At 49.6% G+C, this 20,610-nt stretch overlaps 1 protein-coding gene across 1 annotated transcript in view; it reads right to left on the reverse strand.

Moving 5' to 3' along the window:
* Positions 1-20,610, reverse strand: part of LOC137322628 (cholecystokinin receptor-like) — a 39,669-nt gene that overhangs the window by 16,438 nt on the left and 2,621 nt on the right. Inside the window, exon 3 of the mRNA XM_067985535.1 lies at positions 16,351-16,612. Within this exon, the coding sequence (XP_067841636.1) occupies positions 16,351-16,612 (262 nt within the window). The remainder of the gene's footprint in view (positions 1-16,350; positions 16,613-20,610) is intronic.

Here is a 20,610-nt window from a genome sequence, read left to right on the forward strand (position 1 = left end):
GACCCCTCTCCCACACTGACCAGTCCCCAGGCCCCTCTCCCACACTGACCAGTCCCCAGACCCCTCTCCCACACTGACCACTCCCCAGGCCCCTCTCTCACACTGACCAGTCCCCAGGCCCCTCTCCCACACTGACCAGTCTCCAGACCCCTCTCTCACACTGACCACCCACCAGGCCCCTCTCTCACACTGACCAGTCCCCAGACCCCTTTCCCACACTGACCACCCCCCAGGCCCCTCTCTCACACTGACCAGTCCCCAGACCCCTCTCTCACACTGACCACCCCCAGGCCCCTTTCTCACACTGAACAGTCCCCCAGACCCCTCTCCCACACTGACCACCCCCCAGACCCCTCTCCCACATTCACCAGTCCCCAGACCCCTCTCCCACACTGACCAGTCCCCAGGCCCCTCTCCCACACTGACCAGTCCCCAGGCCCCTCTCCCACACTGACCAGTCCCCAGACCCCTCTCCCACACTGACCAGTCCCCAGGCCCCTCTCTCACACTGACCAGTCCCCAGACCCCTCTCCCACACTGACCAGTCCCCTGGCCCCTCTCCCACACTGACCACCCCCCAGGCCCCTCTCCCAAACTGACCAGTCCCCAGACCCCTCTCTCACACTGACCAGTCCCCAGGCCCCTCTCCCACACTGACCAGTCCCCAGACCCCTCTCCCACACTGACCAGTCCCCAGACCCCTCTCTCACACTGACCAGTCCCCAGACCCCTCTCTACCACTGACCAGTCCCCAGACCCCTCTCTCACACTGACCAGTCCCCAGACCCCTCTCTCACACTGACCAGTCCCCAGACCCCGCTCCCACACTGACCAGTCCCCAGGCCCCTCTCCCACACTGACCAATCCTCAGGCCCCTCTCCCACACTGACCAGTCTCCAGACCCCTCTCTCACACTGACCAGTCCCCAGACCCCTCTCTCACACTGACCAGTCCCCAGACCCGTCTCTCACACTGACCAGTCCCCCAGACCCCTCTCTCACACTGACCAGTCCCCAGGCCCCTCTCTCACACTGACCACTCCCCAGGCCCCTCTCTCACACTGACCAGTCCCCAGACCCCTCTCTCACACTGACCAGTCCCCAGGCCCCTCTCTCACACTGACCAGTCCCCAGGCCCCTCTCTCACACTGACCAGTCCCCAGACCCCTCTCCCACACTGACCACTCCCCAGGCCCCTCTCCCACACTGACCAGTCCCCAAACCCCACTCCCACACTGACCACTCCCCAGGCCCATGTCTCACACTGACCACCCACCAGACCCCTCTCCCACACTGACCAGTCCCCAGGCCCCTCTCTCACACTGACCACCCACCAGACCCCTCTCCGACACTGACCAGTCCCCAGACCCCTCTCCCACACTGACCAGTCCCCAGGCCCCTCTCCCACACTGACCAGTCCCCAGACCCCTCTCCCACACTGACCACTCCCCAGGCCCCTCTCTCACACTGACCAGTCCCCAGACCCCTCTCCCACACTGTCCAGTCCCCAGACCCCGCTCTCAAACTGACCAGTCCCCAGACCCCTCTCCCACACTGACCAGTCCCCAGGCCCATCTCCCACACTGACAACCCCCCAGGCCCCTCTCCCACACTGACCAGTCTCCAGACCCCTCTCTCACACTGACCACCCACCAGGCCCCTCTCCCACACTGACCAGTCCCCAGACCCCTCTCCCACACTGACCACCCCCAGGCCCCTCTCTCACACTGACCACCCCCAGGCCCCTCTCTCACACTGACCAGTCCCCAGGCCCCTCTCCCACGCTGACCACCCCCCAGGCCCCTCTCTCACACTGACCAGTCCCCAGGCCCCTCTCCCACACTGACCAGTCCCCAGACCCCTCTCTCACACTGACCAGTCCCCCAGACCCCTCTCTCACACTGACCACCCACCAGACCCCTCTCCCACACTGACCAATCCCCAGGCCCCTCTCCCACACTGACCAGTCCCCAGACCCCTCTCCCATACTGACCAGTCTCCAGACCCCTCTCCCACACTGACCACTTCCCAGGCCCCTCTCCCACACTGACCAGTCCCCAGGCCCCTCTCTCACACTGACCACCCACCAGACCCCTCTCCCACACTGACCAGTCCCCAGGCCCCTCTCTCACACTGACCACCCACCAGGCCCCTCTCTCACACTGACCAGTCCCCAGACCCCTCTCCCACACTGACCAGTCCCCAGGCCCCTCTCTCACACTGACCACCCACCAGGCCCCACTCCCACACTGACCACCCCCCAGGCCCCTCTCCCACACTGACCAGTCTCCAGACCCCTCTCTCACACTGACCACCAACCAGGCCCCTCTCCCACACTGACCACTCCCCAGGCCCCTCTCCCACACTGACCAGTCCCCAGACCCCTCTCCCACACTGACCACTCCCCAGGCCCCTCTCTCACACTGAGCAGTCCCCAGACCCCTCTCCCACACTGACCAGTCCCCAGGCCCCTCTCCCACACTGACCACCCCCCAGGCCCCTCTCCCACACTGACCAGTCTCCAGACCCCTCTCTCACACTGACCACCAACCAGGCCCCTCTCCCACACTGACCAGTCCCCAGGCCCCTCTCTCACACTGACCACCCCCCAGACCTCTCTCCCACATTGACCAGTCTCCAGACCCCTCTCTCACACGGACCAGTCCCCCAGACCCCTCTCCCACACTGACCAGTCCCCAGGCCCCTCTCTCACACTGACCAGTCCCCAGACCCCTCTCCCACACTGACCAGTCCCCAGACCCCTCTCTCACACTGACCAGTCTCCAGACCCCTCTCTCACACTGACCACCAACCAGGCCCCTCTCCCACACTGACCGGTCCCCAGGCCCATCTCTCACATTGACCAGTCCCCAGACCCCTCTCTCACACTGACAAGTCCCTAGACCCCTCTCTCACACTGACCAGTCCCCAGACCCCTCCCTCACACTGACCAGTCCCCAGGCCCCTCTCTCACACTGACCAGTCCCCAGACCCCTCTCCCACACTGACCAGTCCCCAGGCCCCTCTCTCACACTGACCAGTCCCCAGACCCCTTTCCCACACTGACCACCCCCCAGGCCCCTCTCTCACACTGACCACCCCCCAGGCCCCTCTCTCACACTGACCACCCCCCAGGCCCCTCTCTCACACTGATCAGTCCCCCAGACCCCTCTCTCACACTGACCACCCCCCAGACCCCTCTCCCACATTCACCAGTCCCCAGACCCCTCTCCCACACTGACCAGTCCCCAGGCCCCTCTCCCACACTGACCAGTCCCCAGGCCCCTCTCCCACACTGACCAGTCCCCAGACCCCTCTCCCACACTGACCAGTCCCCAGGCCCCTCTCTCACACTGACCAGTCCCCAGACCCCTCTCCCACACTGACCAGTCCCCTGGCCCCTCTCCCACACTGACCACCCCCCAGGCCCCTCTCCCACACTGACCAGTCTCCAGACCCCTCTCTCACACTGAGCAGTCCCCCAGACCCCTCTCCCACACTGACCAGTCCCCTGGCCCCTCTCTCACACTGACCAGTCCCCCAGACCCCTCTCTCACACTGACCAGTCCCCAGGCCCCTCTCCCACACTGACCAGTCCCCAGACCCCTCTCCCACACTGACCAGTCCCCAGACCCCTCTCTCACACTGACCAGTCCCCAGACCCCTCTCTCACACTGACCAGTCCCCAGACCCCTCTCTCACACTGACCAGTCCCCAGACCCCTCTCTCACACTGACCAGTCCCCAGACCCCTCTCCCACACTGACCAGTCCCCAGACCCCTCTCCCACACTGACCACTCCCCAGGCCCCTCTCTGACACTGACCAGTCCTCAGGCCCCTCTCCCACACTGACCAGTCTCCAGACCCCGCTCTCAAACTGACCAGTCCCCAGACCCCTCTCCCACACTGACCAGTCCCCAGGCCCATCTCCCACACTGACAACCCCCCAGGCCCCTCTCTCACACTGACCAGTCCCCAGGCCCCTCTCTCACACTGACCACTCCCCAGGCCCCTCTCTCACACTGACCAGTCCCCAAACCCCTCTCCCACACTGACCAGTCCCCAGGCCCATCTCCCACACTGACAACCCCCCAGGCCCCTCTCTCACACTGACCAGTCCCCAGGCCCCTCTCTCACACTGACCAGTCCCCAGGCCCCTCTCTCACACTGACCAGTCCCCAAACCCCTCTCCCGCACTGACCATTTCCCCAGACCCCTCTCTCACACTGACCAGTCCCCGAGGCCCCTCTCCCACACTGACCACCCCCCAGGCCCCTCTCCCACTCTGACCAGTCTCCAGATCCCTCTCTCACACTGAACAGTCCCCCAGGCCCCTCTCCCACACTGACCAGTCCACAGACCCCTCTCTCACACTGACCAGTCCCCAGACCCCTCTCTCACACTGACCAGTCCCCAGACCCCTCTCTCACACTGACCAGTCCCCAGGCCCCTCTCCCACACTGACCAGTCCCCAGGCCCCTCTCTCACACTGACCAGTCCCCCAGACCCCTCTCTCACACTGACCAGTCCCCAGGCCCCTCTCTCACACTGACCAGTCCCCAAGCCCCTCTCTCACACTGACCAGTCCCCAGACCCCTCTCTCACACTGACCAGTCCCCAGACCTCTCTCTCACACTGACCAGTCCCCCAGACCCCTCTCTCACACTGACCACCCCCCAGACCCCTCTCCCACACTGACCACTCCCCAGGCCCCTCTCCCACACTGACCAGTCCCCAGACCCCTCTCCCACACTGACCACTCCCCAGGCCCCTCTCTCACACTGACCACCCACCAGACCCCTCTCCCACACTGACCAATCCCCAGGCCCCTCTCCCACACTGACCAGTCCCCAGACCCCTCTCCCACACTGACCAGTCTCCAGACCCCTCTCTCACACTGACCACCAACCAGGCCCCTCTCCCACACTGACCACTCCCCAGGCCCCTCTCCCACACTGACCAGTCCCCAGAACCCTCTCCCACACTGACCACTCCCCAGGCCCCTCTCCCACACTGACCAGTCCCCAGGCCCCTCTCTCACACTGACCACCCACCAGGCCCCTCTCTCACACTGACCAGTCCCCAGACCCCTCTCCCACACTGACCAGTCCCCAGGCCCCTCTCTCACACTGACCACCCACCAGGCCCCTCTCCCACACTGACCAGTCCCCAGGCCCCTCTCCCACACTGACCACCCCCCAGGCCCCTCTCCCACACTGACCAGTCCCCAGACCCCTCTCCCACACTGACCAGTCCCCAGACCCCTCTCCCACACTGACCACTCCCCAGGCCCCTCTCTCACACTGACCACCCACCAGACCCCTCTCCCACACTGACCAGTCCCCAGGCCCCTCTCTCACACTGACCACCCACCAGGCCCCTCTCTCACACTGACCACCCACCAGACCCCTCTCCCACACTGACCAGTCCCCAGACCCCTCCCTCACACTTACCAGTCCCCAGGCCCCTCTCTCACACTGACTAGTCCCCAGACCCCTCTCCCACACTGACCAGTCCCCAGGCCCCTCTCTCACACTGACCAGTCCCCAGACCCCTTTCCCACACTGACCACCCCCCAGGCCCCTCTCTCACACTGAGCAGTCCCCAGACCCCTCTCCCACACTGACCAGTCCCCAGGCCCCTCTCTCACACTGACCAGTCCCCAGACCCCTCTCTCACACTGACCAGTCCCCAGGCCCCTCTCCCACACTGACAACCCCCCAGGCCCCTCTCCCACACTGACCAGTCTCCAGACACCTCTCTCACACTGACCACCCACCAGGCCCCTCTCCCACACTGACCAGTCCCCAGGCCCCTCTCCCACACTGACCACTCCCCAGGCCCCTCTCTCACACTGACCACCCCCCAGACCCCTCTCCCACACTGACTAGTCCACAGGCCCCTCTCCCACACTGACCAGTCTCCAGACCCCTCTCTCACACGGACCAGTCCCCCAGACCCCTCTCTCACACTGACCAGTCCCCAGACCCCTCTCTCACACTGAACAGTCCCCCAGACCCCTCTCTCACACTGACCAGTCCCCAGGCCCCTCTCCCACACTGACCAGTCCCCAGACCCCTCTCTCACACTGACCAGTCCCCAGACCCCTCTCTCACACTGACCAGTCCCCAGACCCCTCTCTCACACTGACCAGTCCCCAGACCCCTCTCTCACACTGACCAGTCCCCAGGCCCCTCTCCCACACTGACCAGTCCCCAGGCCCCTCTCCCACACTGACCACTCCCCAGGCCCCTCTCCCACACTGACCAGTCCCCAGACCCCTCTCCCACACTGACCACTCCCCAGGCCCCTCTCTCACACTGACCACCCACCAGACCCCTCTCCCACACTGACCAGTCCCCAGGCCCCTCTCTCACACTGACCACCCACCAGGCCCCTCTCTCACACTGAGCAGTCCCCAGACCCCTCTCCCACACTGACCAGTCCCCAGACCCCTCTCCCACACTGACCAGTGCCCAGACCCCTCTCCCACACTGACCAGTCCCCAGACCCCTCTCCCACACTGACCAGTCCCCAGGCCCCTCTCCCACACTGACCACCCCCCAGGCCCCTCTCCCACACTGACCAGTCCCCAGACCCCTCTCTCACACTGACCAGTACCCAGACCCCTCTCTCACACTGACCAGTCCCCAGACCCCTCTCTCACACTGACCAGTCCCCAGACCCCTCTCTCACACTGACCACCCCCCAGGCCCCTCTCCAAGATAATTGGAATCTGATAATTGGAGTGTGATAATTGTATAATTGGAATGTGATAATTGGATAATAGGTGTGCGATAATTGGAGTGTGATAATTGGAGAGTGATAATTGGAGTGTGATAATTGGATTTTGATCATTGGATAATTGGAGTGTGATAATTGGAGTGTGATAATTCCAACGTGATAATTGGAGTGTGATAATTGGAGAGTGATAATTGGGGAGTGATAATTGGAGTGTGATCATTGGATAATTGGAGTGTGATAATTCCAATGTGATAATTGGAGAGTGATAATTGGAGAGTGATAATTGGATTTTGATCATTGGATAATTGGAGTGTGATAATTCCAATGTGATAATTGGAGTGTGATAATTGGAGAGTGATAATTGGAGAGTGATAATTGGATTTTGATCATTGGATAATTGGAGTGTGATAATTCCAATGTGATAATTGGAGTGTGATAATTGGAGTGTGATAATTGGATTTTGATCATTGGATAATTGGAGTGTGATAATTCCAATGTGATAATTGGAGAGTGATAATTGGAGAGTGATAATTGGATTTTGATCATTGGATAATTGGAGTGTGATAATTCCAATGTGATAATTGGAGTGTGATAATTGGAGAGTGATAATTGGAGAGTGATAATTGGATTTTGATCATTGGATAATTGGAGTGTGATAATTCCAATGTGATAATTGGAGTGTGATAATTGGAGTGTGATAATTGGATTTTGATCATTGGATAATTGGAGTGTGATAATTCCAATGTGATAATTGGAGTGTGATAATTGGAGAGTGATAATTGGAGAGTGATAATTGGATTTTGATCATTGGATAATTGGAGAGTGATAATTGGAGAGTGATAATTGGAGTGTGATAATTGGATTTTGATCATTGGATAATTGGAGTGTGATAATTGGAGTGTGATAATTGGAGAGTGATAATTGGAGTGTGATAATTGGATTTTGATCATTGGATAATTGGAGTGTGTTAATTCCAATGTGATAATTGGAGTGTGATAATTCCAATGTGATAATTGGAGTGTGATAATTGGAGTGTGATAATTGGAGTGTGGTAATTCCAGTGTGATAATTGGAGTGTGATAATTGGAGTGTGATAATTCCAATGTGATAATTGGAGTGTGATAATTGGAGTGTGATAATTCCAACGTGATAATTGGAGTGTGTTAATTCCAATGAGATAATTGAAGTGTGATAATTGGAGTGTGATAATTCCAACATGATAATTGGAGTGTGTTAATTCCAATGAGATAATTCCAATGTGATAATTGGAGTGTGATAATTGGAGTGTGATAATTCCAATGTGGTATTTGGACTGTGATAATTCCAATGTGATAATTGGAGTGTGATAATTCCAACGTGATAATTGGAGTGTGATAATTGGAGTGTGAAAATTCCAATGTGATATTTGGAGTGTGATAATTGGAGTGTGATAATTCCAATGTGATAATTGGATTGTGAAAATTCCAATGTGATATTTGGAGTATGATATTTGGAGTGTGATAATTGGAGTGTGATAATTCCAATGTGATATTTGGAGTGTGATAATTGGAGTGTGATAATTCCAATGTGATATTTGGAGTGTGAAAATTCCAATGTGATATTTGGAGTGTGAAAATTCCAATGTGATATTTGGAGTGTGATAATTGGAGTGTGATAATTGGAGTGTGATAATTCCAATGTGATAATTGGAGTGTGATAATTCCAATGTGATATTTGGAGTGTGAAAATTCCAATGTGATATTTGGAGTGTGAAAATTCCAATGTGATATTTGGAGTGTGAAAATTCCAATGTGATATTTGGAGTGTGATAATTGGAGTGTGATAATTGGAGTGTGATAATTCCAATGTGATAATTGGAGTGTGATAATTCCAATGTGATATTTGGAGTGTGATAATTGGAGTGTGATAATTGGAGTGTGATAATTCCAATGTGATAATTGGAGTGTGATAATTGGAGTGTGATAATTGGAGTGTGATAATTCCAATGTGATATTTGGAGTGTGATAATTCCAATGTGATAATTGGAGTGTGATAATTGGAGTGTGATAATTCCAATGTGATAATTGGAGTGTGATAATTGGAGTGTGATAATTCCAACGTGATAATTGGAGTGTGTTAATTCCAATGAGATAATTGAAGTGTGATAATTGGAGTGTGATAATTCCAATGTGATAATTGAAGTGTGATAATTGGAGTGTGATAATTCCAACGTGATAATTGGAGTGTGATAATTGCAGTGTGATGATTCCAACGTGATAATTGGAGTGTGATAATTCCAAAGTGATAATTGGAGTGTGAAAATTCCAATGTGATATTTGGAGTGTGATAATTGGAGTGTGATAATTCCAATGTGATAATTGGAGTGTGAAAATTCCAATGTGATAATTGGAGTGTGATAATTGGAGTGTGATAATTCCAACGTGATAATTGGAGTGTGATAATTGGAGTGTGAAAATTCCAATGTGATAATTGGAGTGTGATAATTCCAATGTGATAATTGGAGTGTGATAATTCCAACGTGATAATTGGAGTGTGATAATTGGAGTGTGAAAATTGGAGTGTGATAATTCCAATGTGATAATTGGAGTGTGATAATTCCAATGTGATAATTGAAGTGTGATAATTCCAATGTGATAATTGAAGTGTGATAATTGGAGTGTGATAATTCCAACGTGATAATTGGAGTGTGTTAATTCCAATGAGATAATTGAAGTGTGATAATTGGAGTGTGATAATTCCAACGTGATAATTAGAGTGTGTTAATTCCAATGAGATAATTCCAATGTGATAATTGGAGTGTGATAATTGGAGTGTGATAATTCCAATGTGATATTTGGACTGTGATAATTCCAATGTGATAATTGGAGTGTGATAATTCCAACGTGATAATTGGAGTGTGATAATTGGAGTGTGAAAATTCCAATGTGATATTTGGAGTGTGATAATTGGAGTGTGATAATTCCAATGTGATAATTGGATTGTGAAAATTCCAATGTGATATTTGGAGTATGATATTTGGAGTGTGATAATTGGAGTGTGATAATTCCAATGTGATATTTGGAATGTGATAATTGGAGTGTGATAATTCCAATGTGATATTTGGAGTGTGAAAATTCCAATGTGATATTTGGAGTGTGAAAATTCCAATGTGATATTTGGAGTGTGAAAATTCCAATGTGATATTTGGAGTGTGAAAATTCCAATGTGATATTTGGAGTGTGATAATTGGAGTGTGATAATTGGAGTGTGATAATTCCAATGTGATAATTGGAGTGTGATAATTCCAATGTGATATTTGGAGTGTGATAATTGGAGTGTGATAATTGGAGTGTGATAATTCCAATGTGATAATTGGAGTGTGATAATTGGAGTGTGATAATTGGAGTGTGATAATTCCAATGTGATATTTGGAGTGTGATAATTCCAATGTGATAATTGGAGTGTGATAATTGGAGTGTGATAATTCCAATGTGATAATTGGAGTGTGATAATTGGAGTGTGATAATTGGACTGTGATAATTCCAATGTGATAATTGGAGTGTGAAAATTCCAATGTGATATTTGGAGTGTGATAATTCCAATGTGATATTTGGAGTGTGAAAATTCCAATGTGATATTTGGAGTGTGATAATTCCAATGTGATATTTGGAGTGTGATAATTGGAGTGTGATAATTGGAGTGTGATAATTCCAATGTGATAATTGGAGTGTGATAATTCCAATGTGATAATTGGAGTGTGATAATTGGAGTGTGATAATTGGAGAGTGATAATTGGATTTTGATCATTGGATAATTGGAGTGTGATAATTCCAATGTGATAATTGGAGTGTGATAATTGGAGAGTGATAATTGGAGAGTGATAATTGGATTTTGATCATTGGATAATTGGAGTGTGATAATTCCAATGTGATAATTGGAGTGTGATAATTGGAGTGTGATAATTGGATTTTGATCATTGGATAATTGGAGTGTGATAATTCCAACGTGATAATTGGAGTGTGATAATTGGAGAGTGATAATTGGAGAGTGATAATTGGAGAGTGATAATTGGATTTTGATCATTGGATAATTGGAGAGTGATAATTGGAGAGTGATAATTGGAGTGTGATAATTGGATTTTGATCATTGGATAATTGGAGTGTGATAATTGGAGTGTGTTAATTCCAACGTGATAATTGGAGTGTGATAATTGGAGAGTGATAATTGGAGAGTGATAATTGGAGAGTGATAAGTGGAGTGTGATAATTGGATTTTGATCATTGGATAATTGGAGTGTGTTAATTTCATTGTGATAATTGGAGTGTGATAATTGGAGTGTGGTAATTCCAGTGTGATAATTGGAGTGTGATAATTGGAGTGTGGTAATTCCAGTGTGATAATTGGAGTGTGATAATTGGAGTGTGATAATTCCAATGTGATAATTGGAGTGTGATAATTGGAGTGTGATAATTCCAACGTGATAATTGGAGTGTGTTAATTCCAATGAGATAATTGAAGTGTGATAATTGGAGTGTGATAATTCCAATGTGACAATTGAAGTGTGATAATTGGAGTGTGATATTTCCAACGTGATAATTGGAGTGTGATAATTGCAGTGTGATAATTCCAACGTGATAATTGGAGTGTGATAATTCCAATGTGATAATTGGAGTGTGAAAATTCCAATGTGATATTTGGAGTGTGATAATTGGAGTGTGATAATTGGAGTGTGATAATTCCAATGTGATAATTGGAGTGTGAAAATTCCAATGTGATATTTGGAGTGTGATAATTGGAGTGTGATAATTGGAGTGTGATAATTCCAACGTGATAATTGGAGTGTGATAATTGGAGTGTGAAAATTCCAATGTGATAATTGGAGTGTGATAATTCCAATGTGATAATTGGAGTGTGATAATTCCAACGTGATAATTGGAGTGTGATAATTGGAGTGTGAAAATTGGAGTGTGATAATTCCAATGTGATAATTGGAGTGTGATAATTCCAATGTGATAATTGAAGTGTGATAATTCCAATGTGATAATTGAAGTGTGATAATTGGAGTGTGATAATTCCAACGTGATAATTGGAGTGTGTTAATTCCAATGAGATAATTGAAGTGTGATAATTGGAGTGTGATAATTCCAACATGATAATTGGAGTGTGTTAATTCCAATGAGATAATTCCAATGTGATAATTGGAGTGTGATAATTGGAGTGTGATAATTCCAATGTGATATTTGGACTGTGATAATTCCAATGTGATAATTGGAGTGTGATAATTCCAACGTGATAATTGGAGTGTGATAATTGGAGTGTGAAAATTCCAATGTGATATTTGGAGTGTGATAATTGGAGTGTGATAATTCCAATGTGATAATTGGATTGTGAAAATTCCAATGTGATATTTGGAGTATGATATTTGGAGTGTGATAATTGGAGTGTGATAATTCCAATGTGATATTTGGAGTGTGATAATTGGAGTGTGATAATTCCAATGTGATAATTGGAGTGTGATAATTGGAGAGTGATAATTGGAGAGTGATAATTGGATTTTGATCATTGGATAATTGGAGTGTGATAATTCCAATGTGATAATTGGAGTGTGATAATTGGAGTGTGATAATTGGATTTTGATCATTGGATAATTGGAGTGTGATAATTCCAACGTGATAATTGGAGTGTGATAATTGGAGAGTGATAATTGGAGAGTGATAATTGGATTTTGATCATTGGATAATTGGAGAGTGATAATTGGAGAGTGATAATTGGAGTGTGATAATTGGATTTTGATCATTGGATAATTGGAGTGTGATAATTGGAGTGTGATAATTGGAGAGTGATAATTGGAGTGTGATAATTGGATTTTGATCATTGGATAATTGGAGTGTGTTAATTCCAATGTGATAATTGGAGTGTGATAATTCCAATGTGATAATTGGAGTGTGATAATTGGAGTGTGATAATTGGAGTGTGGTAATTCCAGTGTGATAATTGGAGTGTGATAATTGGAGTGTGATAATTCCAATGTGATAATTGGAGTGTGATAATTGGAGTGTGATAATTCCAACGTGATAATTGGAGTGTGTTAATTCCAATGAGATAATTGAAGTGTGATAATTGGAGTGTGATAATTCCAACATGATAATTGGAGTGTGTTAATTCCAATGAGATAATTCCAATGTGATAATTGGAGTGTGATAATTGGAGTGTGATAATTCCAATGTGGTATTTGGACTGTGATAATTCCAATGTGATAATTGGAGTGTGATAATTCCAACGTGATAATTGGAGTGTGATAATTGGAGTGTGAAAATTCCAATGTGATATTTGGAGTGTGATAATTGGAGTGTGATAATTCCAATGTGATAATTGGATTGTGAAAATTCCAATGTGATATTTGGAGTATGATATTTGGAGTGTGATAATTGGAGTGTGATAATTCCAATGTGATATTTGGAGTGTGATAATTGGAGTGTGATAATTCCAATGTGATATTTGGAGTGTGAAAATTCCAATGTGATATTTGGAGTGTGAAAATTCCAATGTGATATTTGGAGTGTGATAATTGGAGTGTGATAATTGGAGTGTGATAATTCCAATGTGATAATTGGAGTGTGATAATTCCAATGTGATATTTGGAGTGTGAAAATTCCAATGTGATATTTGGAGTGTGAAAATTCCAATGTGATATTTGGAGTGTGAAAATTCCAATGTGATATTTGGAGTGTGATAATTGGAGTGTGATAATTGGAGTGTGATAATTCCAATGTGATAATTGGAGTGTGATAATTCCAATGTGATATTTGGAGTGTGATAATTGGAGTGTGATAATTGGAGTGTGATAATTCCAATGTGATAATTGGAGTGTGATAATTGGAGTGTGATAATTGGAGTGTGATAATTCCAATGTGATATTTGGAGTGTGATAATTCCAATGTGATAATTGGAGTGTGATAATTGGAGTGTGATAATTCCAATGTGATAATTGGAGTGTGATAATTGGAGTGTGATAATTGGACTGTGATAATTCCAATGTGATAATTGGAGTGTGAAAATTCCAATGTGATATTTGGAGTGTGATAATTCCAATGTGATATTTGGAGTGTGAAAATTCCAATGTGATATTTGGAGTGTGATAATTCCAATGTGATATTTGGAGTGTGATAATTGGAGTGTGATAATTGGAGTGTGATAATTCCAATGTGATAATTGGAGTGTGATAATTCCAATGTGATATTTGGAGTGTGATAATTGGAGTGTGATAATTCCAATGTGATATTTGGAGTGTGATAATTCCAATGTGATATTTGGAGTGTGATAATTGGAGTGTGATAATTGGAGTGTGATAATTCCAATGTGATAATTGGAGTGTGAAAATTCCAATGTGATATTTGGAGTGTGATAATTCCAATGTGATATTTGGAGTGTGAAAATTCCAATGTGATATTTGGAGTGTGATAATTCCAATGTGATATTTGGAGTGTGATAATTGGAGTGTGATAATTGGAGTGTGATAATTCCAATGTGATAATTGGAGTGTGATAATTCCAATGTGATAATTGGAGTGTGATAATTCCAATGTGATATTTGGAGTGTGATAATTGGAGTGTGATAATTGGAGTGTGATAATTCCAATGTGATAATTGGAGTGTGAAAATTCCAATGTGATATTTGGAGTGTGAAAATTCCAATGTGATATTTGGAGTGTGATAATTGGAGTGTGATAATAAGAGTGTGATAATTCCAATGTGATAATTGGAGTGTGATAATTCCAATGTGATATTTGGAGTGTGATAATTGGAGTGTGATAATTGGAGTGTGATAATTCCAATGTGATAATTGGAGTGTGATAATTGGAGTGTGATAATTGGACTGTGATAATTCCAATGTGATAATTGGAGTGTGAAAATTCCAATGTGATAATTGGAGTGTGATAATTGGACTGTGATAATTGGAGTGTGATAATTCCAATGTGATATTTGGAGTGTGATAATTGGACTGTGATAATTGGAGAGTGATAATTCCACATGGGGTGGGGGTGGGCTGGGGTGGGGGTGGGGTCGGGGTGGGGTGGGGTGGGGGTGGGGATGCGATGGGGTGGGGTGGGGTGGGGATGCGGTGGGGTGAGGGTGGGGGTGGGCTGGAGTGGGGTGGGGGTGGGCTGGGGTGGGGTGGGGTCGGGGTGGGGGTGGGGGTGGGCTGGGGTGGGGTGGGGTCGGGGTGGGGGTGGGGGTGGGGGTGGGCTGGGGTGGGGTGGGGTCGGGGTGGGGGTGGGGGTGGGCTGGGGTGGGGTGGGGTGGGGTCGGGGTGGGGGTGGGGTGGGGTGGGGGTGGGGTGGGGTGGGGTGGGGGTGGGCTGGGGTGGGGTCGGGGTGGGGGTGGGGATGCGTGGGGTGGGGATGCGGTGGGGTGGGGGTGGGGGTGGGGATGCGATGGGGTGGGTTGGGGTGGGGATGCGGTGGGGTGAGGGTGGGGGTGGGCTGGAGTGGGGTGGGGTCGGGGTGGGGGTGGGGGTGGGGGTGGGGATGCGATGGGGTGGGTTGGGGTGGGGATGCGGTGGGGTGAGGGTGGGGGTGGGCTGGAGTGGGGTGGGGTCGGGGTGGGGGTGGGGGTGGGCTGGTGTGGGGTGGGGTCGGGGTGGGGGTGGGGGTGGGCTGGGGTGGGGTGGGGTCGGGGTGGGGGTGGGGGTGGGGGTGGGCTGGGGTGGGGTGGGGTCGGGGTGGGGGTGGGGGTGGGCTGGGGTGGGGTGGGGTCGGGGTGGGGGTGGGGTGGGGTGGGGTGGGGGTGGGGTGGGGTGGGGTGGGGGTGGGCTGGGGTGGGGTGGGGTCGGAGTGGGGGTGGGGGTGGGCTGGGGTGGGGTGGGGTCGGGTTGGGGTCGGGGTCGGGGTGGGGTTGGGGGTCGGGGTGGGGGTGGGGATGCGGTGGGGTGGGGGTTGGGGTGGGGGTCGGGGTCGGGGTGGGGGTGGAGCTTTAATTAAACTGTTCCCTTTCCCCAAATTCACACTGACTGATTTGACAGCTGTTTTGTATTTCTGACTCAATTTAAAAATTCTGATTGAACACAATTTGTTTCTGTTTCGATCAGAGTCATTGAGCTGATTCAACAAAAAGCTGATTGGAATCGTTCCCATCAGGTAATTTTCAATAACATGTCATGAGACGGGTCTGCTCAATCCGAGGGCAACTTCAGAAACCCATTTAATAAATTATATAAGTTTATCGGCCAATATAACATTAAATTGTTACAATTATCCATTATTTTGTACCTTTGTTCAGTTTGTTATTTACCCTGAATAATGTTTTCTAGAAAGATGTTCTATTTAAAGTTGAAGGTTTTTGACGATGGTGCACACAGCCTTTATATCGATGCACAAACCCAAATTCATTCCCCACATGGCCGAGAAAGATTCGAGGGAACCTTGCCCATAACCTCCTGCTCTAAGAACAACCCCAGCTTCTCCAGTCTCTCCACATAACTGAAGTCCCTCATCCCTGGTACCATTCCAGTAAATCTCCTCCGCACCCTCTCCGAGGCCTTCACATCTTTCCTAAAGTGCGGTGCCCAGAACTGGACACCTGTGAATCCAGCTCTCACTCACTCTGCGGCAGTTTGGATCAGTCCTTACCAGGCCTGCTGCACCTCTTTGCTGGGCCATGTTAGTCTGCAGTTGTGAGCCGTGCGCTTGTCCAACCTCTGGAAGGGGCTGAGTAGATTGTAGACGGGATACGGGATCATGATGACTATGGACAGGAGCCAGGTGGCTGCGATGACTCTGTAAGCATGGGATCGGGTCTGCCAGACACGAGACTTGAGTGGGTTGCAGATGGCGCTGTAGCGCTCGATGGCAATGGCCACAAGGCTGAAGGTGGAGACGCTGACCGAGATCCCTGGAAGGAAGGAGTCCGTTAGTTCGCAGGGAAAACTCGAACCATCTGTAACAAGATCCGGAGCCTGGCATCCGGCAGCGAGACTCATTCAAAACAGGACAGCATGTAAACCCCATCGCCCCTAACCCTTCTCATCCCCCTCCCCAAATCGAGCGCTCAACACTGGGGACTCAGTTGGGAGCCCCCTAATGGGAAAATTTTTAAGCTGACAAAAGGAGGGGCATTTTCTCTCCAGTGACGAGTTCTTGGATCGAATCACAACACCCAGAAAGATTCTCGGTGAATTCCCACCTGTTATAGAAACCACCCGACTCTGTCCCGGTGCGTACCCCAATATTACACAGGGTGTACCCCAATATTACACAGGGTGTACCCCAATATTACACTGTGCGTACCCCAATATTACACTGTGCGTACCCCAACATCACACGGTGCATACCCCAATATTACACAGGGTGTACCCCAATATTAAACTGTGTGTACCCCGACATCACACGGTGCATACCCCAATATTACACAGGGTGTACCCCAATATTAAACTGTGTGTACCCCAACATCACACGGTGCATACCCCAATATTACACAGGGTGTACCCCAATATTACACTGTGCGTACCCCAACATCACACGGTGCATACCCCAATATTACACAGGGTGTACCCCAATATTAAACTGTGTGTACCCCAACATCACACGGTGCGTACCCCAACATCACACGGTGCATACCCCGATATTACACAGGGTGTACCCCAATATTACACTGTGCGTACCCCAACATCACACGGTGCATACCCCAATATTACACAGGGTGTACCCCAATATTAAACTGTGTGTACCCCAACATCACACGGTGCATACCCCAATATTACACAGAGTGTACCGCAACATCACACGTGCATACCCCAATATTACACAGAGTGTACCGCAACATCACACGGTGAGTACCCCAACATCACATAGGGTGTACCCCAATATTACATGGTGCGTATCCAAACATCACACAGGATTAACCCCAACATCGCACAGAGTATACCCCAACAATACACGGTGCGTATCCCAACATCACATAGGGTGTACCCCAATATCACACGGGGCGTACCCCAACATCACACAGGGTGTACCCCAACATCACACAGGGCGAACCCCAACATCACACAGGGCGAACCCCAACATCACACAGGGCGAACCCCAACATCACACAGGGCATACCCCAACATCACACAGGGTGTACCCCAACATTACACAGGGCGAACCCCAACATCACACAGGGTGAACCCCAACATCACACGGAGCATACCCCAACATCACACAGGGCGTACCCCAACATCACACAGGGTGTACCCCAACATCACACAAGGCGAACCCCAACATCACACAGGATTAACCCCAACATCGCACAGAGTGTACCCCAACAATACACGGTGTGTATCCCAACATCACACAGGGTGTACCCCAACATCACACAGGGCGAACCCCGACATCACACAGGATTAACCCCAACATCACACAGGGCGAACCCCAACATTACATGGTGCGTATCCCAACATCACACAGGATGAACCCCAACATCACATAGGGTGTACCCCAACATCACACAGGGCGAACCCCAACATCACACAGGGGGTGTACCCCAACATCACACAGGGGGTGTACCCCTACAACACACAGGGCGAATCCCAACATCACACAGGATGAACCCCAACATCACATGGTGTACCCCAACATCACACGGTGCGTACCCCAACATCACACAGGATGAACCCCAACATCACACAGAGTGTACCCCAACAATACACGGTGCGTACCCCAACATCACACATGGTGTACCTCAACATCACACATGGTGTACCTCAACATCACATGGTGCGTATCCCAACATCATACAGGGTGTACCCCGACATCACACAGAGTGTACCCCAAAATCACACAGGGTGTACTCCAACATCACACAGGGTGTACTCCAACATTACATGGTGTGTACCCCGACATCACACAGGGTGTACCCCAACATCACACGGTATGTACCCCAACATCACACAGGGTGTACCCCAACATCACATGGTCCGTACCCCAACAACACACAGGGTGTACCCCAACATCCCACAGGGTGTACCCCAACATCCCACAGGGTGTACCCCAACACCACTTGGTGTGTACTCCAACATCACATGTTCCGTACCCCAACATCACACAGGGTGTACCCCCACATCACATGCTGTGTACCCCAACATCACACGGTATGTACCCCAACATCACACATGGTGTACCCCAACATCATACATGGTGTACCTCAACAACACACGGTGCATATCCCAACATCACACATGGTGTACCCCAAAATCACACAGGGTGTACCCCAACATCACACAGGGTGTACCCCAACATCACATAGGGTGTACCCCAACATCACATAGGGTGTACCCCGACATCACACAGGGGGTGTACCCCAACATCACATAGGGTGTACCCCAACATCACACAGGGGGTGTACCCCAACATCACACAGGGCGAATCCCAACATCACACAGGATGAACCCCAACATCACATGGTGTACCCCAACATCACACGGTGCGTACCCCAACATCACACAGGGCGAACCCCAACATTACATGGTGCGTATCCCAACATCACACAGGATGAACCCCAACATCACACAGAGTGTACCCCAACATCACACGGTGCGTACCCCAACATCACACAGGGCGAACCCCAACATTACATGGTGCGTATCCCAACATCACACAGGGTGTACCCCAACATCACACAGGGTGTACCCCAACATCACACAGGGTGTACCCCAACATCACACAGGGTGTACCCCAACATCGCACAGGGTGTACCCCAACATCACACATGGTGTACCTCAACAACACACGGTGCGTATCCCAACATTGCACAGGGTGTACCCCGACATCACACAGGGTGTACTCCAACAACACACAGGGTGTACCCCAACATCACACAGGGTGTACCCCAACATTACATGGTGTGTACCCCAACATCACACAAGGTGTACCCCGACATCACATGGTCTGTACCCCAACAACACACAGGGTGTACCCCAACATCACATGGTCTGTACCCCAACAACACACAGGGTGTACCCCAACATCACATGGTCTGTACCTCAACAACACACGGTGCATATCCCAACATCACACAGGGTGTACCCCAACATCACACAGGGTGTACCCCAAAATCACACAGGGTGTACTCCAACATCACATGGTGTGTACCCCAACATCACACAGGGTGTACCCCAACATCGCACAGGGGGTGCACCCCAACATCACATGGTGTGTACCCCAACATCACATGGTGTGTACCCCAACATTGCACAGGGTGCACCCCAACATCACATGGTGTGCACCCCAACATCACATGGTGTGTACCCCAACATCGCACATGGTGTACCCCAACATCACATGGTGTGTACCCCAACATCGCACAGGGTGTACCCCAACATCACATGGTGTGTACCCCAACATCACACTGAGTGTACCCCAACAACACAATGCATATCCCAACATCATACGGTGTGTACCCGAACAACACACAGTGCATACCCCAACATCACACGATGTGTACCCCAACATTGCACTGTGTGTACCCCAACATTGCACTGTGTGTACCCTAATGTTACAATGTGTATCCTAACATTACAGTGTGTTCCCTGACACTATATAGTGTGTACCCTAACAGCACCCTAACATCACAGGGCATACCCAACATTACACAGTGTGTACCCCAACATTACACAGTGTGTACCCCAACATTAGCAGTGTGTACCCCAACTTTACACACTATTAGGAATACAGGAACAGGAGACGGCCATTCAGCCCCTGGAGCCTCTTCTGCCATTCATTGAGATCATGGCTGATCTGCATCTTAACTCCATTTCCCTTGATACGCCTTTACTCAACAAAAATTTTTCGATCTCAGTCTTGAAAATTGACCACCAGCATCCTCAGCCTGAGAGAGAGCTCCAGATTTCCACT

The sequence above is a fragment of the Heptranchias perlo genome, chromosome 6, assembly GCF_035084215.1.
Source record: "Heptranchias perlo isolate sHepPer1 chromosome 6, sHepPer1.hap1, whole genome shotgun sequence".
NCBI classification, from domain to species: domain Eukaryota; kingdom Metazoa; phylum Chordata; class Chondrichthyes; order Hexanchiformes; family Hexanchidae; genus Heptranchias; species Heptranchias perlo.